The following is a 23,223-nucleotide window of genomic DNA, read 5'->3' on the forward strand; positions in this document are numbered from 1 at the left end:
CAGACCTCACCTGGAATACTGTGTCCAGTTCTGGGCACCACAGTTCAAGAAGGATACTGACAAGCTGGAACGTGTCCAGAGGAGGGCAACCAAAATGGTCCAAGTCCTGGAAACGATGCCTTATGAGAAACGGATTAGGGAGCTGGGTATGTTTAGCCTGGAGAAGAGAAGGTTAAGGGGGGATATGATAGCCATGTTCAAATATATCAAAGGATGCCATATAGAGGAGGGAGAAAGGTTGTTTTCTGCTGCTCCAGAGAAGCGGACACGGAGCAATGGATTCAAACTACAAGAAAGAAGATTCCACCTAAACATTAGGAAGAACTTCCTGACAGTAAGAGCTGTAGGACAGTGGAATTTGCTGGCAAGGAGTGTGGTGGAGTCTCCTTCTTTGGAGGTCTTGAAGCAGAGGCTTGACAGCCATCTGTCAGGAATGCTTTGATGGTGTTTCCTGCTTCGCAGGGGGTTGGACTGGATGGCCCTTGGGGTCTCTTCCAACTCTAGGATTCTAAGGGTGGGAAACATACTGGAACTCATGATTTAGGGGCCCAAGGAGCCAGAAAGAGATCATTCACCTACACACACACCATTTCTCAATCATTTATTTCCATCATTTCTGCAAAACCACTTTCTTCGTTTAAGTGCTTTTGTGCAAATATTTTTTAAAAAAATATTTTTGCAGGCAAAACCTCAGAGAAGAAAATGGCTGATTAAAAAAAACACGCGACTAAAACGAGAAAGTAGCACAGTAGCTTAATTATGGTTTGTTTTCAGGCTAACAAACCATGGCCCAAAGCCATGGTTTATTGCTGGTTTAAGAACCTTGGCTTTGCCTTAACTGTGGCTCAGCCTTTACTTAACTATGGTTTGTTTGACCACCCAACCCCAAAGGCTCACCAAACTTTGGAGAAGCAAACCATGGTTTGTGTAATCATCTGTGGGGCAACTTGTGGTTTGTTGATTAGCAATCTATTATGAGTGGACCAGGCCAGTGCCGTGTGGCTGCCCCGTAAACAGTGTGTGAACGTGGTGTGGTTCTTCCACCGCAAATGCTGAGTGCGGAAGCACCCTTGGCCCCGTTCCGTGATGGTACTTGTTGTTAACAAGGGAAAGGCCATATTATGTCTCCCTTGGGCAGAGATGGGAAACGGGCCCAGAGCGAAGAGCCACATCAGGAGCTCAGCACAAGCTAGGGAGCTCACTTCATATTTGCACATTTCTATGAGCGTAATTGGGAAGTGGGACAATTAACATATTGTGAAGAGCGTTGAGTCTCCCTCGTGCCAGCTGAGTCTCCAAGCCAAGTGGGACGACTGTGAGGAAATACCGAATGCTCACAGATAATGAGCCCAGATCCCATCCAACCCCCTTTCACCCCGTTAGGACTTGAAAGGCATGTGATGAAATCTCTCTCTCTCCCACCCCATTTCCTTCCAATTTGTGTTTCTGCCAACAATATCCCCAAATATCACAGCTGATTAAAAATATATTAAAGGATGAACTAATAATAATAATAATAACAACAACAACAACAACAACAACAACAATAATAATAATAATTTATACCCTGCCCATCTGGCTGGGTTTCCCCAACCACTCGGAGCCGCTTCCTACAAAATATTAAAAATACAACAAAAAATAATTTTGTAACCGTGTCTAAAGGAATCGGGCAGTAATGGCAGGCATGTCTTCTTAAGGAGCTGAAAGTGATGAATTTAAAAAGGGAAAAAGTCAGCCTTGATGTCAACATTACTGTCTGTGCAGAAAAAAACAGAACAGCCTATTAAATAATTCCCAATTTGCCGCCACCCCAAACTAGCTGCCTAAGGGTGGCTGCTTCAGTTTGCCTAATGGGAGCCCCCCCCCCCCGCTCTGTTACCCCCTTTTAATTTCTCTAATACCCCCTTATCTCTCTTTCTGACAGCTGCCTTTTCTTTTCCTGCTACTTTTCCTGCTTCAGCTCCTGCCTCTAATTCTGGACTTCTTTCTGCCACAGACTCTCCTCGCTCACTAAGCCCTGTTACCTCTTCCCAGTCTTCTCCCTCTTCTCCCTCTGACCACTCATTGTCATCCCTCCACCACTCCCAGGGCTCTGAGCCTTCTTCCCTTGGTGATTTCCCCAGCTGGTTCCTCCCACCATTAAGTTTGAGAACCAAGGTACCACTGTACTGTTAAGGAACAATTAAACTAAAGCCATAAAACTAAGGGAAAACTGGGGGTGTTTATTTATCTTTTATCTAATAAAAACCCACCCCTTTGAATTGTTCAGAAACCAAATGGGGTGGCCAGCCACTTAAAAGCATGGAATGAGGAGGAGGTGAACGGTGAAAATCACCGATGATATAAAACAGTGCCGCAGTTTCAGGAGGCCTTGGGGACTACATAAAACAAGGGTCAGCAAACTTTTTCAGCAGGGGGCCGGTCCACTGTCCCTCAGACCTTGTGGGGGGGCCAGACTATATTTTGAAAAATAAATAAAAGTGAGCAAATTCCTATGCCCCACGAATAACCAAATGCATTTTAAATAAAAGCACACATTCTACTCATGTAAAAACACGTCGATTCCTGGATGGTCAGTGGGCTGGATATAGAAGGCGATTGGGCCGGATCCGGCCCCCAGGCCTTAGTTTGCCTGTTGTTGTTGTTCAGTCGTGTCCAACTCTTTGTGATCCCATGGACCAGAGCACGCCAGGCACTCCTGTCTTCCACTGCCTCCCACAATTTGGTCAGACTCATGTTGGTAGCTTCAAGAACACTGTCCAACCATCTTGTCCTCTGTCGTCCCCTTCTCCTTGTGCCCTCCATCTTTCCCAACATCAGGGTCTTTTCCAGGGAGTCTTCTTTTCTCATGAGGTGGCCAAAGTACTGGAGTCTCAACTTCAGGATCTGCCCTTCCAGTGAGCACTCAGGGCTGATTTCTTTAAGGATGGATAAGTTTGATCTTTTTGCAGTCCGTGGGACTCTCAAGAGTCTCCTCCAGCACCATAATTCAAAAGCGATCAGTCTTCTTTATGGTCCAGCTCTCACTTCCATACATTACTACTGGGAAAACCATAGCTTTAACTATACGGACCTTTGTCGGCAAGGTGATGTCTTTGCTTTTTAAGATGCTGTCTAGGTTTGTCATTGCTTTCCTCCCAAGAAGCAGGCGTCTTCTAATTTCGTGACTGCTGTCACCATCTGCAGTGATCACGGAGCCCAAGAAAGTGAAATCTCTCACTGCCTCCATTTCTTCCTCTTCTATTTGCCAGGAGGTGATGGGGCCAGTGGCCATGATCTTAGTTTTTTTGATGTTCAGCTTCAGACCATATTTTGCGCTCTCCTCTTTCACCCTCATTAAAAGGTTCTTTAATTCTTCCTCACTTTCTGCCATGAGCAGTTTGCCTACCCATGACATAAAATAAGGCTGGGGGCCACATGCAGCTCCTCAGCCACAGGCTGCCTATCTGGGTACTGAATGCATAGAAATGAACACACACACCCCTCAGCTGCTGGATCCTTCCCTATCCTGCGTTTGATTTGCCAGCATTCAGAGCTGAGCGCCTGGCACTTCCCAGGGAATCAACGAATGACGGGGAGCGTTCCTCGGCAGATGTTTGAGGGGACTGATAAACCTTGCAACGTCAGCAGCAGCAGCAGTGTCTTATGAAACCGGCTGAGGTCTGGAAACAAAACAGCTGCTTTTCCTTGACAACTGTGCATTCACCGAAAACCCCCACACTAAGCCCCTCCCAACAAACTATCTACCAAAATGCAGCCAGCCCAGCTATGGCATGGGCTGCTTAAGATAGCACACCAGCAAAGTCCCCCACCCACCTTACGTCCAGCCGGCTTTTCCGGCGAATGCTCACGCTCTCTGCTCCCGGCCAGCAGATCAGGCCAGCACTCCCCAACCTGGTGCCCTCCAGAGGCAGATGGGAGTTGCAGTCCAAAACATCTGGAGGGCACCAGACTGTTTTAGACACTGATTTAAATTACAATTTAAAAAAAGGGGATAGATTTCCATTCTGTCCTGCTTTTATATACCTGATATACCACAGAGCCTAGGGCTTGCAAATCAGAAGGTCGGCGGTTTGAATTCCCATGATGGGGTGAGCTCCTGTTGCTCGGTCCCTGCTCCTGCCAACCTAGCAGTTTGAAAGCACGTCAGAGTGCAAGTAGATAAATAGGTACCGCTCTGTCGGGAAGGTAAATGGCGTTTCCGTGCGCTGCTCTGGTTCACCAGAAGCGGTTTAGTCATCCTGGCCACATGACCCAGAAGCTGTACGCCGGCTCCCTCGGCTTATAGAGCGAGATGAGTGCCGCAACCCCAGAGTCGTTCGCAACTGGACCTAACGGTCAGGGGTCCCTTTATACCTCTCCTACAGGACATTAAAAGCTGCCTTACACCAAGTCTAACCCGTTTGGAATACTGTGTAAATTTCTGGTTGCCTCACCTCGAAAAGGCTATGGTAGAGTTTGAAAAGGATTGTAGAACTGGAAGGGATCCCCAAGAGTCATCTAGTCCAGCCCCCTGCAGTGCAGGAATCCTGCCCGCAACCATCCTTCAGTGGGCTTGAACTACCAACCTTCTGCTTCATAGCCACATGCACTGATCGATTGCTCCACAGCCGTAGGGTTAAAGGGCAAGCAAAATGATCAAGGGGATAGAACAACCTTTGGTGATTTTTAGTTTAGAGGAAAGGAGAGCAAGAGGCGACAAGATAGAAGTGTGTAAAATGAGGCATGGCACAGAGAAAGAGGACAGAGGAAAGTTTTCCTCCCTCTCTCATAACATCAGAACCCGTGGGCATCCAATGAAGCAGACTCTTTGGGACAGATCTTCTTTGCACAGTGCATAGTTAAACTGTGGAACTCCCTCCCACAAGGTGGCAGCAATGGCTAGCAACTTGGATGGATTTGGAAGAGAAGCAGGCACATTCATGGAGGAGACTGCTATCGATGGCTGTGCTCTGCCTCCACTATTGGAGGCAGCGATGCTTCTGAATCCCAGTTGCTGCAAACCACAGGAGGGGATTGTTGCTCGTGGTGTTCGAATCCTGCTTGCAGGTTTCCCACAGGCATCTGGCTGGCCACTGTGAGCACAGGATGCTGGACTAGATGGACCATTGGCCGGATCCAGCAGGCTCCATCTAGCTCAAGGTCCATCTAGCTCAGTATTGTCTCCTCTTGACTTGCAGCAGCTCTCTGGAGTTTTAGACAGCACTGTGGGGCCTAGGGCTTGCCGATCAGAAGGTCGGCGGTTCGAATCCCAGCAACGGGGTGAGCTCCTGTTGCTCAGTCCCTGCTCCGGCCAACCTAGCAGTTCGAAAGCATGCCAAAGTGCAAGTAGATAAATAGGTACTGCTCCGGCGGGAAGGTAAAGGGCGTTTCCATGCGCTGCTCTGGTTCACCAGAAGCGGCTTAGTCATGCTGGCCACATGACCCAAAAGCTGTACACCAGCTCCCTCGGACAATAAAGCGAGATGAGCGCCGCAACCCCAGAGTCGTCCACGACTGGACCCAATGGTCAGGGGTCCCTTTACCCTTATCCCTACCTGGAGATGCCATTGGAGGTTGAATGTGGGACGTTTCTACATGTAAAGCAGATGGCTCTCCCACTGAAAGATGCCTTTACCCTTCTGCACTGTGTGTCAAGGAGCGCCCCCCCCCCAAGCAACGGCTACAATATGGTATTAGGCAAGTCGAGCACCAAATGCCCTCAATCTTGACGGTGAATTTTGTCTCCAAGATTCAGGTTTTCAGAAAACCTAGAACTTTTTAAAGCAAGGAACGAGACAGCCGAGTGTCAAACTGGGAAGCACGTGGAGATGAATGCATTTGGACAGCGAGGGGCAGATCCTGCACTTTGCGTAAGGAGAAGGAAATTAAAAATCAGCACCCTGGAAAATCAAAACTGGATTCTGCAATCCAGTTACACACGCAAAGCAAATCTGCGTATTTGTTAGAGGTGTTGCTTTTGTTTGTTATTGCCAACTTCCTTGGAAGCTTTTAAGCAGAGGTTCGATGGCCACATGTCAGGGATTCTTTAGCTGTTACTCCTGCATTGCCGGGGGATGGACTAGATGGCCCTTGGTGGTCCCTTCCAACCCTACAATTCTATGATCAGCAAGACTAAATCCCCAACTTCCTGTTGAAGGCAGTCAGGCCTCTGTAACACGGGTGAGCAACTAAGCACACTCCTCTGAATGATCTCACGTGATCAGGCTGGGATATAAGGGCTCAGGTATCCTGGATCCAACTTGCTCAGGGCTTTGGGGGTATCAGGTGTAGGCGATGAGGCTGCTAATGCACAATCGGGAGTCTGGCGACTCTGTGTTGAGAAGAGAAACCAGGCTTTGGTGGTAGAACCAAAGCCTTCTGGGTCAGCTGTTTGAGGGAGATAAAAATCTGGCCCATGGAGCCAAGCAGAGTTCCTCACCCTTATTAGACAGGAATGCATGATCTTCATAAATGCATCCCACTCAAAAGTCAATTCTTTGGCCGTCCAGATTGTACAATTTAGGCTGATTTGATAAGGAACAAAAAAAAAGCTATTTGGCAGAGAACGCTTGTGGCTCCTGGCAGTCTCACACGCAAATGGAAATCTAAGCGAAGATATGATAATAATAAAAAAAGACAGCAAAATGTTTTATTAATGTCAAGTTCTCCAGACCTCAGCCTGGATACAACACTCAACACGAGCGCCACATCCACGTTGCAAGCTTAAACTGGTTTTAAAGTCATTTAAATAGCATGACCCCCCCCCAAACCCAAAAGATGGCAGGGAGTTGTAGTTTTTGTGCAGGGGCTGAGAATGGTTTGTCAGACAGCCCTAAGCCCCTTGCAGAACTACAGTTCCCAGGACCCCTTGCAGCAGGACGGCAGTGAGCCTCAACTGCAAAACCAATTTAATTCTGTAGCTGAGATGTACCCAAATCTGCCACATGCAAAGTGGGCCGTCTCACCCATCTTCTCTCACAGGTGGAGCCAGTTCAATTCAAGCCAGGGGCACATCAGGGAAACACAGGTCAACCCGAGATGGAGAATCGCCCTAGGCAGTTGGGAACCAGTGCAAAGGATTCAGGAAACCATCATATAAACCCTAAGAAGGCATAGAAAAGGATGCCCCCCCCCCGTGGCTGCAATTGACGCGTCTTCTTCCCATTGTTAACCGGTTGCTGCCCTTGAGGATTACTCCAGCCTACAAGTATGGAGAGAAGGCAAGTTTCCCGGGACAGCCTTGCCACCAGTGCAAATAATAGTCTTCTTCCATTAATAACAAAGAGAGAGAGAGAGAGAATTCCACCCATTATGCTTAGCAGGTGTTCCTTTCCACGATGCTGTCAAAGGCCAGAAGTTCTCAGGAGGAACAGGGAGCTTCCCATTGCCGGAAAATCCGGAACACCCTGCGGGATTTCACAGAGAGGTTCTGTAGCAGGAAGGAGAGACAAACTTAAGCATTCACATACATACATACAAATCCTTTATTCGACCGATAGTCAGAAAGAAGAAAAACATTTCTCAATACAAAATTATAGAACTAAAAACATCAGAGGGATACACAATTAAAAATAGGACAGCACTAGTAAACCTCATACAGATAACCCACATCGAGACATTCGATTTTCCGCTTCCGACACTTGAGCGCCAGGAAGAGAAATTTAGCCACAGATAAGGCTATTTTCCCAGTGGGCTTATTCAGCAGATATGCTACCTGCCTTTCTCTTAATCGAGAGCTAAACTGAGATAAATATGGGGCTATGAGATACTGCCTTAAATCGTTATAAAAGGGACAACTCAGTAGAATGTGTTCTGTGGATTCTACCTCTCCTAAAGCACAATGGCACGTTCTCTGCTCATATGGAACTCCTCTAAATCTTCCCCTCAAAACCGCCGAATCAAGAACGTTCAGTCTGGCCGCAGTGAGAAGTCTGCGGTATTCCACATAGTGGATATCTGCCAGGTAATGGGCTGGTGCAGCCCGATACACCTGCTCCCCCAGAAACATCCCAGGTTTCACGCGGGCTATGTCCTCGTGTCTGGCGATATCCCCCAATCTCTGAGCAATCACCGCTTTAGCATGTCTATAAGTCATGGACTCTATATAAAGGGAGGACAGTCCGCACTTCTGCATTCACATGAATTCAGGCAAAAACGTGTAGTGTTGTCTCTGGAGGCAGCAGTGTGATGCTGCAGCAAAAAAAAGGCCAATGCAATTTCAGGCTGCATTACTGGTAGTTTCCACAAGTGGGATTTGCCTGAACAAACCCTGTCATTAAAAAGCCCTGAAGCAATGAGGTTTTCCCCTACCACCCAAATTAGCTCTTGGAGGGTCAGGAGAACCCCCAGAATGTAGAGCAGGGGTCAGGTGGGGGATCGTTCCATCTCGCAAGCAGAAACTACAGCTCCCGGCAGTCCCAACCAGCACAGCTGGGAGTTGTAGTGCAACAACCAGGTTGGCGAAGGCTCTTGTAGACAACTTTGAATGGGTTCAGAAGACGATAATACAGATTGGCAGGGGGTGTGGGGAACAACTCAAAGGAGGGAAGGATGTAGGAACGGACTACATTTTGCCAGAAGACTGAGGTGTGTTGGGGACAGATGGGACACATGAAACCACCTTCAAATCCCTGCAGCAAGAACAGGGCAAAGACTTTGTTCTCTGCCGCCCCACAGGGCAAAGGACCAGATCTCACAAGGCTGAAGTTCCAGGAGGACAGATTCTGGGTGAACACCAAGAGAAACTCCTCAATTGGTCAGAGCAGTTTCACACGGAACCAGTTCCCCTGGGTTTCTCAAAGAAGTAGATACTGACCCCCTCCTGGGGCTGGTGGAGCTCTACAGGGGTGGAAAAGATTATGAGGTGCAGTGCATAAATTTAATTTGGAACGATGAGCCTCAGAAATCAAAGGCAGGGACATGAAGCCTTGGGCCAGTCACTGCCTCTCAGTCTAACCCTACCCCACAGGGTTGTTGTGGGGATTAAATGAGGAGGGGGATGCCTTGAGCTCCTTGGCGGAAAAGGGATATAAATGCCACAATTAATTAATTAATTAATTAATTAAATGTACAGAGTGCACTACCCAAGCACACAAGGAACCTCTGTGTGTAAGAAGCTGTTTTCAGAGAACAACGGCATTCCTTTTCCTTTCTTCTTTTTTACATTCCATGATTCCTAGTAAGGATGGATAAATGCTGATCGTATGCCAGGCATTTCCTGATTTTATTTCACTTGCATTCCTATGCAATCTAGCTGGGGGTCGATGGCAACGTTATAAGCCAGTGAACTTCGCCAATGTTTGGGGGACCCCAGCAAACATCCTGTCCCCTGCTGGATGCCATCAAGCAGAAAAATGGGGGTGTGCCTTTTACGGCTGCTTTGGATTCCTTGCATCAAGCCGAGAGTGAGACTGGATCGCCGACAAGACCCACCAGGGCCTTTTCTGGGCTATTCAGACACATGTGCCTTACACTGGGAATGGGCACACCAGCTAGTGCTAGCAAGGGCTGCTGGGAGTTGTAGTCCAACAGCTCCGAAGGCCCCCAGGTTGGAGGAAGGATGGGACCTTCAACAGCCACACATGTACTTCATAAGAAGAGTCTGCTGGATCCAGTCAATAATACTAATACTAATAATAATTTATTATTTATACCCCGCCCATCTGGCTGGGTTTCCCCAGCCACTCTGGGCGGCTTCCAGCAGAATATTAAAATATAATGATTCATCCAGTATTACAAGCTTCCCTAAACAGTTTGACCAAACTGCGGGAGGCAGTGGAAGACAGGAGTGCCTGGCGTGCTCTGGTCCATGGGGTCACGAAGAGTCGGACACGACTAAACAACACCAAACAGGGCTGCGGCCCATCTAGTCCAGCATCCTGTTCTCACAGGGGCCAACCAGATGCCTATTGTGGGTAACTCCACAGAGCCCTCTCCCCTCCTGTGGCTTCCAGCAACTCCTTTTCAGAAGAACTGAATGGCCACCAATGGCTTGCAGCCATCGATAGCCCTCTCCCCTTCTGTGAATTTGTCAAATCCTCTTTTAAAGCCATCTAGCCTGGTGCCCATCCCTGCCTCCTGTGGGAGGGAGTTCCACAGGTTAACCACACGCTGTGCGAAAAGGGGCTTTCCTTGTTCTGTATAAGGCCTAGCGCGCCACGGGCACTGGGCGGCGGGTTCTCACCTCGGACTCCACATCCACAGGCCTGTCGGACTGCCTAGAAGCCAGGAGGGCCTTCAGGGTGACCTGCCAGCCGAGGTCTTCCTTCCCCTCCTGTTGGGTCCCTCCAGAGCTCACAGGATCCTTCATCACGTTGACCCACGGGCACCAGTCGCGGTGCTGGGAAATGGGGTCAAAGAAGCTCCGGATAGATGAATCCTGAGAGAGAGAGAGAGAGAGAGAGAGAGAGAGAGAGAGAGAGAGAGGAGTCGGGAGTTTAAATGGGAGGAGAACAAGAGAAAGCAGGTGTTCAAAGCCATGGCAGAGAAGAAAAACCCACAAACAACTTTCTGACCGCGTTAGTTTTCGATATCCCGGCAAGAAGCAAAGCCTCTCAAGGACCAGTGCGCTCCAGCCACCTCCTCTGAGGAATTTTGCCAGTCTTACACACTACATAAACGTGGTGCAGTGCTTATTGCATCGGACTAGGACGTAGGAGACCAGGGCCCAGATCCTCGCTCAGCTTTGAAATGCCCTGGGTGACCTTGGGGGCCAGCCACCGCCTCTCAGCCTAACCCGCCTCACAGGGTTGTGGTGGGGACTCAATGAGGAGGGGGCGAGAACCATTCACGTCACCTCGAGCTCCTTGGAGAAGAAGGTGGGATAGAAATGCAATGAAGAAAATAAACGATCAAGCAGTAAATCTCATAAATGTGCACTGTGTACCTGGTATAAGACATAGGAACTCAGGCAGCTGCTGTATACCGAGTCAGACCAACTAGTCCTTCTAGCTCAGTAGTGTCAACACTGAATGGCAGCAGCTCTCCAGGGTTTCAGAGAGTGAGTCTCTCCCAGCCTTACCTGAGAAGCCATCGGGGATTGAACCTGGGACCTTCTGCATGCAAAGCAGGTGTCCTGCGTCTGAGCTGCATAGGGCCTTCCCGCAAAGACACAGGCTTTTGGTGCTTAGTTAAATAACGCGGCATGGATTCTGGCCTGCTTTGGTGTCCACTTTTTAGTGGGGCAAGATTCATCCTTTTTATTTTTGCTGGCAGATGAACATTTTTTTAAAAAAAAATAATAATCCTTATGTGTTCTTGTGCATTATGGATTTTAAATGCTGGGCAAGTTCTCTGTTTCAGTGTTTTGCAAGCAGCATCGAGGCATTTTGTAAAAGCGATGGACAAATCTTCTTAATTAACAACAATAATAAAAATAAATGGTGGACTTTCTGCCCTGGAACCCAGGTCCTAGAAGTCAGGTTAGCTGTGGTTCCTCCATTGCAGGGGGTTGGACTAGATGACCCTTGGGGGTCCCTTCCAATTCTAAAATTCTAGGTCATGGGTAGGCAAACTAAGGCCCAGGGGCTGGAACCGGCCCAATCGCCTTCTAAATCCGGCCCACGAACTGTCCAGTAATCAGTGTGTTTTTACATGAGTAGAATGTGTGTTTTTATTTAAAATGCACCTCTGGGTTATTTGTGAGGCATAGTAATTCATTCATTTCCCCTCCCCAAAATATAGTCTGGCCCTCCACAAGGTCTGAGGGACAGTGGACCGGCCCCCTGCTGAAAAAGTTTGTTGACCCCTGTTCTAGTTTATGTTTTCTTCTTCCTGAAATCTTCTGTCTCTTGAAGGGTTGGCTTATTCTTCTTCCTCCTCCTCCATTCCCCCTGCCAAGCACTCACCGAGCTGCTGGTGGAGCACAGTCGCGCCCGCTTGGCCCTCCGGTGAGGGCTGCAGGAAACCTCTGCCCCCAGACTGCCATCGCTTTGCCCCATGCTGCGGGTGGTGGGGCTCGCTGCTTCCGCCTCGGCTCGTTCGCTGGAGCTGTCCCAGCTGCGCATGCGACTGATCACGGGGGACGGGCTCTTCTCGTGCTGCGCAAGGGAAGGAGGGCAAGGGGAGGAGGCATTAGCTGGGTGTGCCGTACCCCTGCATTAAAGCAAGGACTGGGACTCAGAAGGGGTCCCAGAGTGGCTCCCTCCATCCCACTCTTACACAGAGGCAGTGAGTGACACAGAGAGATGAAGACAGAGGCAATGAAGACAGAGGCAATGAAGACAGAGACAACAGACGAAGACAAAGTTAAAAAAAGACACAGGGTCAATAGATTTGCATTAAGGGGAATGAAAAGATGAGAGCAGCAGAAATAATATGCCCACCTTGCCTAATTTATACGGATCACAAATTTCCTTTATGGGTTACTTTAGCATGCAGCATTCTTTTGTTAAAGGTAGCGGACTCTTCTTCATTGGAGGTTTTTAAACAGAGGCCAGATGGCCATCTGTTAGGAATATTTCAGCTGTGCTTCCTGCGTGGCAGCGGGTTCAACTAGACGACCCTTGTAGTCCCTTCCAACTCAATGAGAGGGTAAACACACCCTTATACTATAAAAGTCTCAGGAGGAGATCCAGAAAATCTAAACAGAGTCCAAGAATGCAAATGAAGATATATGCTGGTGGTACAAAAGCAAGCAGGGCAGGGATTCTAAAGAGGAGTCCCTGCCCCAATGTGAAAGGAAAGGAAGCCCCTTACAGCTTAGACCTGTAACTTGGCCCAGCACAAGACTGACCTGCTCAAAGCCCAGAGGGAAGCTTGTGTCCTGGCTACGGGTCATCATCCGGCGTGGGGACGTGGGCACCGCGGGGACTCTGTCCGTGCGCCCGTCCAAAAAGGGGAGAGGAGTGCTGGTGAGGCTGGGGGGAGGCTCCATCTCAGAGATGGCCGACTCAATCTGGTGGAAACCCCACAGGCCCACCTTCCTCATGCAGAGACAGCAGGTGATCAAGGGGAGATGGATGGATCCAGAGGAAGGGCTGAGGGAAGACAAAAAAATTAAAATCAGGGGATAAAGGAAATGTGATCCATACCAATACATCAACTGAGCCCTATGTGCAAAGCCCTGGGATTTCCAAGTCCCTCTAGGCGAGGGGTCAGCAACCTTTTTCAGCCGTGGGCCGGTCCACCGTCCCTCAGACCATGTGGTGGGCCAGATTATATTTTGGGGGGAAAATGAGTGAATTCCTTAAAAAAGTGTTGAAAAACACATTTAAGAATAAACCAGAAGCCTTTTTTACTGGGCATTCTAGGCCAGGATATTTGTAGAAGTGATAGAAACTTATTTTTGTATGCCACAACAGCAGCTAGAATTTTGATAGCTAAGACCTGGAAGACAGAAGAACTACCAACGATAGAAGAATGGCAGATGAAAATGATGGACTATACGGAGCTCGCAGAAATGACCAGGAAACTCCGTGACCAGAGGGACGACGCAGTGGAAAAAGAATGGATGAATTTTAAACTGTATTTTAAAAATCATTGCATGATTGAAAGTTAGATATAACTGGAGGATAAGTTAGGCTGTAGAGTAGAAGATAGATGATCAAGATAGAAGATGATAAGGATTAAGATAAACTATAAGATTAATTATTTAGGTAATGGTATAATATAGATTAATAGGTATAAGATATTAAGGATTTTTGTATTTAGAGAATAGATTTGGTTGAGATTTAGGAAGTTACGAAAAGGTATTTACAAGGGACGCAGGAGGAGGAGGCAGGAGGAAGTCCTACCACAATAATAATAATAATAATAATAATAATAATAATAATAATAATAATAATAATATTTATTATTTGTACCCCGCCCATCTGGCTGGATTTCCCCAGCCACTCTGGGCGGCTTCCAACAAAAATCAGATACAAAAATATCACACGTTAAAAACTTCCCTGAAATGAGAGGAAGTAACATTAATTTTAAGATATATGTATGTTGTTATGTATTGTTTTTATTTGTTGTTTATGTGGTTGTGTTTATTTGTATGTTTTAAGTAAAATTCTTAATAAATATTATTTTTTTAAAATGAATGAATTCCTATGCCCCAGGGATGCATTTTATATAAAAGCACACATTCTACTCATGTTAAAACACCAGGCAGGCCCCACAAATAATCCAGAGATTCATTTTAAATAAAAGGACACATTCTACTCATGTAAAAACATGCTGATTCCCGGACTGTCTGCGGACCAGACTGAGAAGGCGATCTGGCCCACAGGTCTTAGGTTGCCTACCCCTGCTCTAGGCTCACCTTTCCCAAGCTAGTACCCTCCAGATGTTTGGGAGCCCAGCAACATCCAGAGAGCCACAGGTTCTCCGTCCCTGCTACAGATGGCGATGACAAGGGCATCTGCGGTACAACTTGCCTAGTACAGAAGGAGCAGGGGACACGTGAGTGGAACGTGGGAATGTCTGAATGTGCCTGACATATTTCAATTGGGTATGTTTAGCCTGCAGAAGAGAAGACTCAAGAGGCGGTATGATAGTCATCTTCATATATCTGAAGGACTGTGGCGTGGAGGAAGCTTGTTTTCTGCTGGATTCAAATTACAAGAAAGTGGATTCCGACTAAACACCAGGGAGTACCTTCTGGTGGTAAGAGCTGTTTGACAGTGGAATGTCACTGGAAGGTGGTGGGCTCCCCTTCATTGGAGGTTTTTAAGCAGAGGTTAGACATTTCTTTAGCTGTGCTTCCTGCACCGCAGGCGGTCGGGTTAGTTGACTCTCTCGGTCCCCTTCCAATTCTACAATTCCATGATTCCGGTTGCCTACATACCTACTAGTCCATCCACAGAGGGCCAAGATGCAGGCCGGGACATGGACCTGAAGGTCTGAGGCACGTTTGACTGGCGTCTTCTCACTGTCTGTTTTGCAGTCGGCTTCCTCCTCGATCAGCTGCAGGACGTGGCTGATCTTCTCTTCTGTCAAGCCCTGGGAAGCCAAACGAACCATGTCAACTCACTTCTTCTCCGTTTGGTTACCTAGAAAACTTGGGATTCTGTACATGAAAAGCTCTCATTCTTCCCAAAGTGAACTGGGGAGCAGAGGCCTCTCCAATTTCATGCAGGAGCTCCAGAAAGGAAGAAAGAGAAAATGCCAACAGGCATTCATGGAAAAAAGGTTGGGTCAGAGAGACTTCACTCTCCTTAATCCCCAATGGCAGCCTCTCTCCCCCCCCCCCCCCAGGTGAGAAATCCAAGGCTGGGCGAGCAAAGAGTCTGACCTGGTAGAAGGCAGTTTTCAGTGGCACCCAACAAACACCCAAGTGCAAGGTTTTCCATTGCCACATGGAACTCCCCTGCAACCTGCACTCTTCCCAAATCTACAGAGGGTTAGGGGATCCCCCCAGATTTAGTAGGTGTGCAAGTTTCACCTTGCACTAATGGAATATGTTCCTTGGCACTACGTTGGATATAACCCCTCCAGCCTAGGGATGGGGAAGTTGCAGCCCTCTAGTTCCGAATCTCTGCTTTAAAGTAAGCGAAGGGAAATAGAAGCCATGAAGGTTTCGTTGCAAGCAATTAAAATAGGATCTAGAAAACAACAGCAACAAATCAATGTGGGGATCTCTGATAATCTAAGCTCACCCTCCACCTCTTTGGGAGGGACAAGGGATCGAGAACTTGGGTTCCCTCTATCAGGACTCGCTCCCAGAGCCCTGATTGGCCCCCGCTGACTTGGCAATGAGTCCCAGGAAACCCTATTTGCCTTTGGCTCAGCCTTCCCCAACCTGCTGCCTCCCAGATGTTGCGGACTACCAACTCCCAGCAGCCCCGTGCAGCACCACCAATGGATGTGTGCCAGCAGGGCAGTGGTGGACCTTGGTGCCTCAAATTTCAGTGGCGCCCTGTGCGGTGGAAAAATCTGATGCCCCCCCCACCAAACGAGTTGCTCTCCCCTATATCTGCCTTTGATAAGGGCACATGGCACTTCCCCAGAAGGCAAGTTTTTTACATATACAGGTGAAACTCGAAAAATTAGAATATCGTGGAAAAGTCCATTTATGTGAGCAATTGTTTACATTAGCTACTGGAGTTTAATATATGAGATAGACTCATGACATGTAAAGTGAGATATGTCAAGCCTTTGTTTGTTATAATTGTGATGATTATGGCACACAGCTGATGAAAACCCCCAGGTTGAAATTGTTAATTTGGGGTTCTCATCAGCTGTACGCCATAATCATCACAATTATAACAAATAAAGGCTTGACATATCTCGCTTTGCATGCCATGTGTCTATCTCATATATTAGTTTCACCTTTTAAGTTGAATTACTGAAAGAAATGAACCTTTCCACGATATTCTAATTTTTCGAGTTTCACCTGTAGAAGGAAGAGGTTCTGGGGCTCAGGCCAAACCACAAGTCCTCTTTCCGCCTTGTCTCTAATCCAAACACCATGGCTTATTTAGTTACTCGGTGGAAAGGGAAAGCCACCTTCAGATGCTGTGAGATTTTAATATTGCTACTCATGCTTCCTGGACTCAGCTCAGACATTCAAGGCATGGCTACGTCTTGGCTCCTTTTTAAAACCCTGTCTGTGGGTTGCAAGTTCAAATTTTGTTAGATCACCTCCAGGTGGTGAGTTACAGGTCAAGTGTCCCTAATTTAAAAATTCAGATGGATAAGCTTGAGTCCTCTACCTCATGGACTCTCCCCTCTGCTTGGCTCACTACCCCCGGCAGGGTCACAGGCCTCTTGAGAACTCTTACCATGCTTTTGAGATCTTCTGATTTCAGAGTGGGCAGCTGAAGTTCTAACTGGCAGAGGCTCTGGAAGCGCTCCAGGAAGTCACTGAAAAGGGCAAGGGGCTCGTCGACCAGCAAGACAGAAAAGCGATCTAATCAAAAGGCAGAAGAAATAGCAGTCTAAGAACAGTTGGCCAACAAACCGCGGGGCAGGCAAAGCACTCAACAAAAATGCTGGCCAGTAGTGACTCATTTAATCAAGTTTCAGATCAGAGGCCACCCTTCTCCTCTCATGACCTCTTCCAGCATGCTCGAGAGCCATGGGGAAATCTTTGGCCATTTCCCCTTGGCTCCCTTTCAGGCTTTCAGTCATGCCACACGTTGTTGTTGTTGTTGTTTAGTCGTTTAGTCATGTCCGACTCTTCGTGACCCCATGGACCAGAGCACGCCAGGCACTCCTGTCTTCCACTGCCTCCCGCAGTTTGGACAGACTCATGTTGGTAGCTTCGAGAACACTGTCCCACCATCTCGTCCTCTGTCGTCCCCTTCTCCTTCATGGATCACTGCCTTGTCGTGGCGAAGGGGCTTGAATAACTCCGAGAAGCTATGAGCTATGCCATGCAGGGCCACCCAAGATGGGCAGGTCATAGTGGAGAGTTTTGACTAAACGTGATCCACCTGGAGCAGAAACTGGCAATCCACTCCCGTATCCCTGCCAAGAAAACTCCATGGACAAAGACAACATGCCACACATACTTTCTCTTATATTTAGAATTCTCACAAGAGTGCCAGGTCCTGCAGGAAACACAATAATGTTTCCCAGTCACACCTGCAAAATTAGCAAATGCTCTCAACTTGTGCAAGCAGAGTCATAGGTTCAAATCCCACCCCCATACTTGGCAGCAGCACAAACTTCTACCTTTGGAGCAATAGCCATAGCTTCAGTGACTGAACTCCTGATCTGCACACAGAAGAGCTGAAGTTCAATCCTGGGCCTCTCCTATTTAAACATCTCAGGTAGCTGGGCTGGGAAAAACCTCTTTGCTTTTAGATCTTCGTTTGCTCATTGAAAGCGGATAGTACGTCCCACTCCTCCAGTAAAGTACTGATCATTCCCAGGACCCACCTGGTTATTCCAGTCATACAAAAACCAGAGGTTTCTACACACCCACACACTTACTTTCCAATCAGGCAAAAACACTTGAGGAAGGGGTGGAACAAGGACAGGAGAGAGGTGTGGCCTGGGGAGAAGTCCCAAGGGCAAATCAGAGAGGCATGGAGGGCCACGTTCAGCCATGAGGCCTGAGGTTCCCCACCTCTAAATTTATGCATGACTTTACACAGCCAGAAGAAATCACAAAGCAACTGACAAGAGCAATTGACAGACAGCGACTATTTTGCATGTGCCCCAAATGTCACGCAACTGCTGATGCACGGGTCCTTTTGGACCCGGAAGAGGGCAGAACAAGGGTGGGCTTATGTGTGCCCCACCGATGCGCACGGGGCCCAGGAACGGAACCCCAGCACAAAATGGCGTACAATAAAAGTCTTAAGATTTAGTGTCAGGAATAACGTAGTCTTGGACACAGCAGAGTTAACCTCAGGTTTTCTGGAAGCTTCTGCCTGTTGAGCATTAACTGGACAGCACAACGCAGGAACTCAGCAAACTCACTTGGATAACTATATACAGTATTTATTGAAGCAACTAGTATCCATAAGTTACTATGTACAGACTTTACAAATAAAAGAAACAAAACATAAAATCTCTCCTCTCTGTCTCTCTCTCTCAACCTTCAGCACACCACTAACAACCAACACCACCACCACACCAGCTCTCACACAGAGCTCATTCTTTAGGAACTCATTGACCAATCACAGGTCGTTGCTAAGGGTCTGGAGAGAGAGCAAATCTTGGCTTTCTGCCAACTGGTAATTGCTACAGAGGTGATAAGCTGACTTTCTGCACGTAGGTACTTTGAAATCTCTAACAAAAAGATCCTGTAAAACATCACACGCTTGCGTGTGCACACACATACACACACAAACATGTACACACTAAAGTGTTCATCCACAGAAATCACCCCAAAAGATAAAATAACCAAACTACCAGCTTAAGACAGAACACCAAAAAGCATTCCCCCAAATGCAGACCATTATTGATGGTCCAAATGCCTGGGAGAATAAACACGTTTTCGCCTGTTAGCATGATCTTGCTCCTTTTTTCCACCACCAGCAAAGTGTCTCACTGCTTACCTGGGCAGGGGCTGTCAGGCCAGAAGCAGAACTTCTCGTGAGCCGCTGACAAAGCCTTCCTCAGCTCCACGCACCTCTCTTTGTCTGGAAAGCAAACATATCTCCTGAATGCCAGCTCTCCCGAGGAAAGGAGCCACCTTGAAAAACCCTTTCAAACCAGTTAAGTGACAAAGTAACCATGCCCATTCAATAGCAGTCCCGAGCCTGGCACCTCCCCAACTGTTTCAGATGATAGCTCACATCAGGCTCACTCAGTGTTTTGTTCAAATGCTTTTTATGCTGATAACCTGCTCTTACATGGGACTGTCTCTGAGGGGTTGACCAAGTCCACACTCAGTGCCATCACTGCCACAACAGCGGGTGCTTCCAGACTAGTCGCTAGGGACAAACAGGAACTGGTGCACGGTGGTGGCAAAGAGACTGAGCTGTGAACTGGGAAGTCCCCCAATTCAAATCTTGCCCACATCATGAACACGTTAGGGACCCCAACTATCACCTAACTGAAGCCATCCCAACATGGCAGAGCAGAATGAGAGGTGCAGGGGTAAAAAAAAAATGCTGTAAATCACAGACTGGGAACCTTTGCACTTCCAGATGTCATTGCACTATAGCTCCAATAATCTCTGAACATTGACCATGCTGTTTAAGACTGATGGGAGTTCTTAAACATAAGAGCACGCTGGATCAGTTCGATGGCCCATCTAATCCAGCATCCTGTTTTCAGAGCAGCCAACCAGATGCTGGTAGGAGTCTCTTCATGCAGTTTCCAGCAACTGGTATTAAGAAGCATTCCAGTCCCTCATCATGGAAGCAATGTGTGCCCCCCCACCCCCCAGAATTCATTTCCTAATGGTCTCTAGCATTGAATTTGCCTTCTTTCACAGCTGTCCACATTCCACACTTGCCCAAGAAAATCACAGAATCGTGCAAATTATTACACAGGGCTGCCTTTGGATTTTAACAGACCGGGCCCTGTCAGGATTTGAGGCTGTGCGGCACTTACACTTGCTGAAGTCGAAAGCCAGCTGTAGACTGGCACAGAGGTAGGCCTGGCAGCTGGCACACTTCAACATATCACACTCGATATTGGTCCATCCATACTTGGCACAAATCAGAGGAGACAACTCATGGGGTTTGCCTGCCCACTTGAGGGAGTGCTTGTGTTAAGGAGCTCAATTTCTTACGCTTAGGATAAAGGTTTCATCTTCCAAGGGCCTACCATGGAATTTAAAACTTTGTCCAACTTTCTCAGCTGTCTAAAGCACCTCCAGGCCCTGATTGTCTGCAAGTCAGAAGAACCAATATACATACGCTATTTTTTTTTCAAGTGGGACTGATCACAGTTCCATCTATGAGTATGAAATGCCAGCACTTCCCCATTAGAAGTATGTTTTCCAGCCCTGAGCCCAATTCTCACCCTACGGTCTTCTCACTTAGACCTTCACTCACCTAACCTACAGAACATGCCCAATTTTGACTTGTTATGAATCCCCACTATTTGGCAGTTTCCAAATTACAAAATGGGGAAATTCCCAGTGGCTGATACTGCTCTTGACTACTGGGGAGTTGCTCGATATAGTTGTCTCAGAAACAAGGGGAAAAGGATATGGTAAATGTTTCCACTCTGCTGAAGTAGGCTTCTTTACTGGTGGCCTCAAAAGGCAGCTCGTCGATCTGGGGAGATCCATTTGCTACTTCAGTGAAAGCAGACGAATCCTTTCTGAAATGTAGGGAAGAGGTAATAAAGTAAGACAATTTTCTGTTCATGGTGGCAGCAAGAACCGATTTCACTCCTGTCTCTCATCAGCTCAAATATGTCTCCACCCAGACCAAAATAAAGTTTCTACAATTGAACAGTTGAAGACCAGCAATTTTGGCCCACTGAACCAATATACAGTGGTACCTTGGTTTGCAACCATAATCCCTTCCAGAGGTCTGTTTGTAAACCAAAACAGGTTGTAACCCAAGGTGTGTTTTCGCCAATGGGGCCTCCAAAAATTTTTTTGTTCGTAATAAAAAAAGGATTGTAATCCCCCAAAAAAGTTGCAAACTGGGACACGCACTTCTGGGTTTGACGTGTTTGCAATCCAAAACATATGCAAACCAAGACATATGCAAACCAAGATACTGTACCTCAATGACAGTGCAAAGCACAGGATCAAATGTGTTAAAACCATTCCATCGTCACAGTCAGTATTCAGAATATCTTTCAATTTCCATACAAACATACCATATGCCACATTATTAACATGGTCATGCACAGGGTTTTTAAAAATAAATAATAATTCCTATTTATTTCCTCACACTTATGACAATAGTGTATATTAGCATGAGCAGAAGTAGGAAGCAGTTGGGAACTGAGGTAAGGGTCCGGGTGCCAGTTCTAGCATCGTAGCAGCTTGTAACACTGGTTCTTACTGGCAACTGCTGCTTTGGTGACAACTGCTGGAATAAGCATCCACGCCAGCACACCTGGCCTAGAATGGAATGCTGCCTTCAGGCTGAAAAAAGGTTCCCCTCCCCTGATACAGACTAAAGCATTATCATCCACATGTTAAGTCCACAGCTGTCCTGGGAGCAGAAAACAGGGGGCACTTGCCCTGCCTTGGGGCATCCCCTAGGCTGGCAGCTGGAAACAGAATAATGCCCAGGATGTTCCTGTTTTCCTTTTGATTAAGCGGGGCAGTTCTTCCCACAGGACAGTTCACCTTTAGCCCCGCCTCACAGAATTGTTGCAAGGATAAAAATGGGGAGGAGGAAGGAGGAGAGAACCATGGAGGAAAGAAGAATAAATGCATTGAACAAAACCATGTTTCTATATCCTGTGCAACCCCAAACCCCTTCCTTCTCCTCAGCCCTAAGGTCTTGCTTGCCAGTCGCCATCTGGCCTGCAGCAGCACCGAGGGGAAGGCGAGTTCCTCCGGCAGGAAAAGCGCCGCGGGTGTCGCGAAGGCCGTGTCTACGTGCGGGTGGGATGGTCTGGATTAGGCGTCGGCTGCTACTCTCCCCTCCCCGCCTCCCCGCTCACCCTTCTGGGCTGCTTTCCTCCGGAGCGATCCCCTCGTCTATCAGCTCCCGTATCTTCTGCGGCGTGATAGCCGGCGACTTCGTCTTGCTCTCCAAATCGCCATCCTCGTTCTCCGGGGCAGCGGCAGCAACCGTAGCGCTGGGCGCCGCCATCTTGGTCCCTCGGTATAAATCTTCCGCCGCGCCTCCTAACCAAGGTGGCAAAGCAACATTGGGTCCGGGGAAATTCGGTTCCGCGCCCATCGCTACCCACTAGGCCAGGGGTCTGCAACCTTTAAGACAAAAAGAGCCACTTAGACCCGTTTTCAAAGGAAAAAACAACAACTGGGAGCCGCAAAACCATTGTGACATTTAAAACAAATATGACACTGCATTTTATTTTTAAGAATCCGATTTAAATTTAAAAAATCCAATTTTTTATTTTTATTTTAAATCATTCATTTTTATCCACCCTGGGGACCACTACCAGGTCACAGCCTGATCCAAGGTGGGTTGCAACAGCATACAAATATTTGATTTGTTGTTGTTTTTTTAAAAAAAAATGAGTCCTCAACTGCACACTTGTGTTAAATGTTTGTCCCATGTCTAATTGAAGACTGCTGGCTTTTACAATAATCTTAGTGTCTTTTACCCTTAATATTCCAGACCAGAGGCTATGCTCACCTCTTCCAACTTCCTCTCTTGCTAAATAAAGCACAGAATTGCACCAGATAAGCCTGTGATGTTTGTGCTGACTTGCATACAGGTGGCTGTAGTAGTTCATAGTGTTCAAACCTTTTTAGGGGAGTTCCCTGCCCCCTTAATGACAATGGCGATAGATTTTGCACATGAACACAGATCCAAGTTAGGACTCCTCTCTTCCACGCCAACAGGTGCTTTGTCAAGGCTCCCCTTGACACTCAGGACAGAGGAAAAACTGCAACCTTTTGGGGCGTCCCGGCCTTGCTCCGGGGCGGAGAGAGACGCGGGCCTGCGAGAGCGCGGTCTGAGGCTGCAAGCGGAACCAGGAGCAAAGGAGGCAGCGGCAGGGAAACAGGCGCCGCTTCCTCGACCATTTTTAAAAAGAGGGCTTCCCCCCTCGCCCTCGCCCGCCACCAGCCGCCCCTGGCCCAGCCCGCAGCTGCCTACCTCGTCGTCGCCTCGACGCAGCAGCCAGCAGCAGCTCCACACCAGCAGCAGCAGCCACACCTCCAGAGGGAAACTGCTGCTGTCTGCTGCTGCGCCTGCGCTGGCAGAAACGAGGCACGACGCATGAGCAGAGCAGCACAGCAGCAGC

General features: G+C 47.8%; 1 protein-coding gene across 1 annotated transcript; it reads right to left on the bottom strand.

Annotated features, from left to right (window-relative positions):
• Positions 1 to 6,609: 6,609 nt before the first annotated feature.
• Positions 6,610 to 22,121, bottom strand: ZC3HC1 (zinc finger C3HC-type containing 1). The gene is made up of 10 exons (XM_033162709.1): positions 21,949 to 22,121; positions 20,529 to 20,640; positions 19,924 to 20,074; positions 18,921 to 19,004; positions 16,692 to 16,819; positions 14,756 to 14,910; positions 12,716 to 12,959; positions 11,829 to 12,020; positions 10,166 to 10,360; positions 6,610 to 7,411 (listed from the first exon to the last, which is right to left on the bottom strand). Exons 1-10 carry the CDS (start codon positions 22,098 to 22,100, stop codon positions 7,343 to 7,345), a joined length of 1,482 nt encoding a protein of 493 aa, XP_033018600.1. The 5' UTR covers positions 22,101 to 22,121; the 3' UTR covers positions 6,610 to 7,342.
• Positions 22,122 to 23,223: the final 1,102 nt, after the last annotated feature.

This window comes from Lacerta agilis, chromosome 10, assembly GCF_009819535.1.
Source record: "Lacerta agilis isolate rLacAgi1 chromosome 10, rLacAgi1.pri, whole genome shotgun sequence".
Lineage (NCBI taxonomy): Eukaryota > Metazoa > Chordata > Lepidosauria > Squamata > Lacertidae > Lacerta > Lacerta agilis.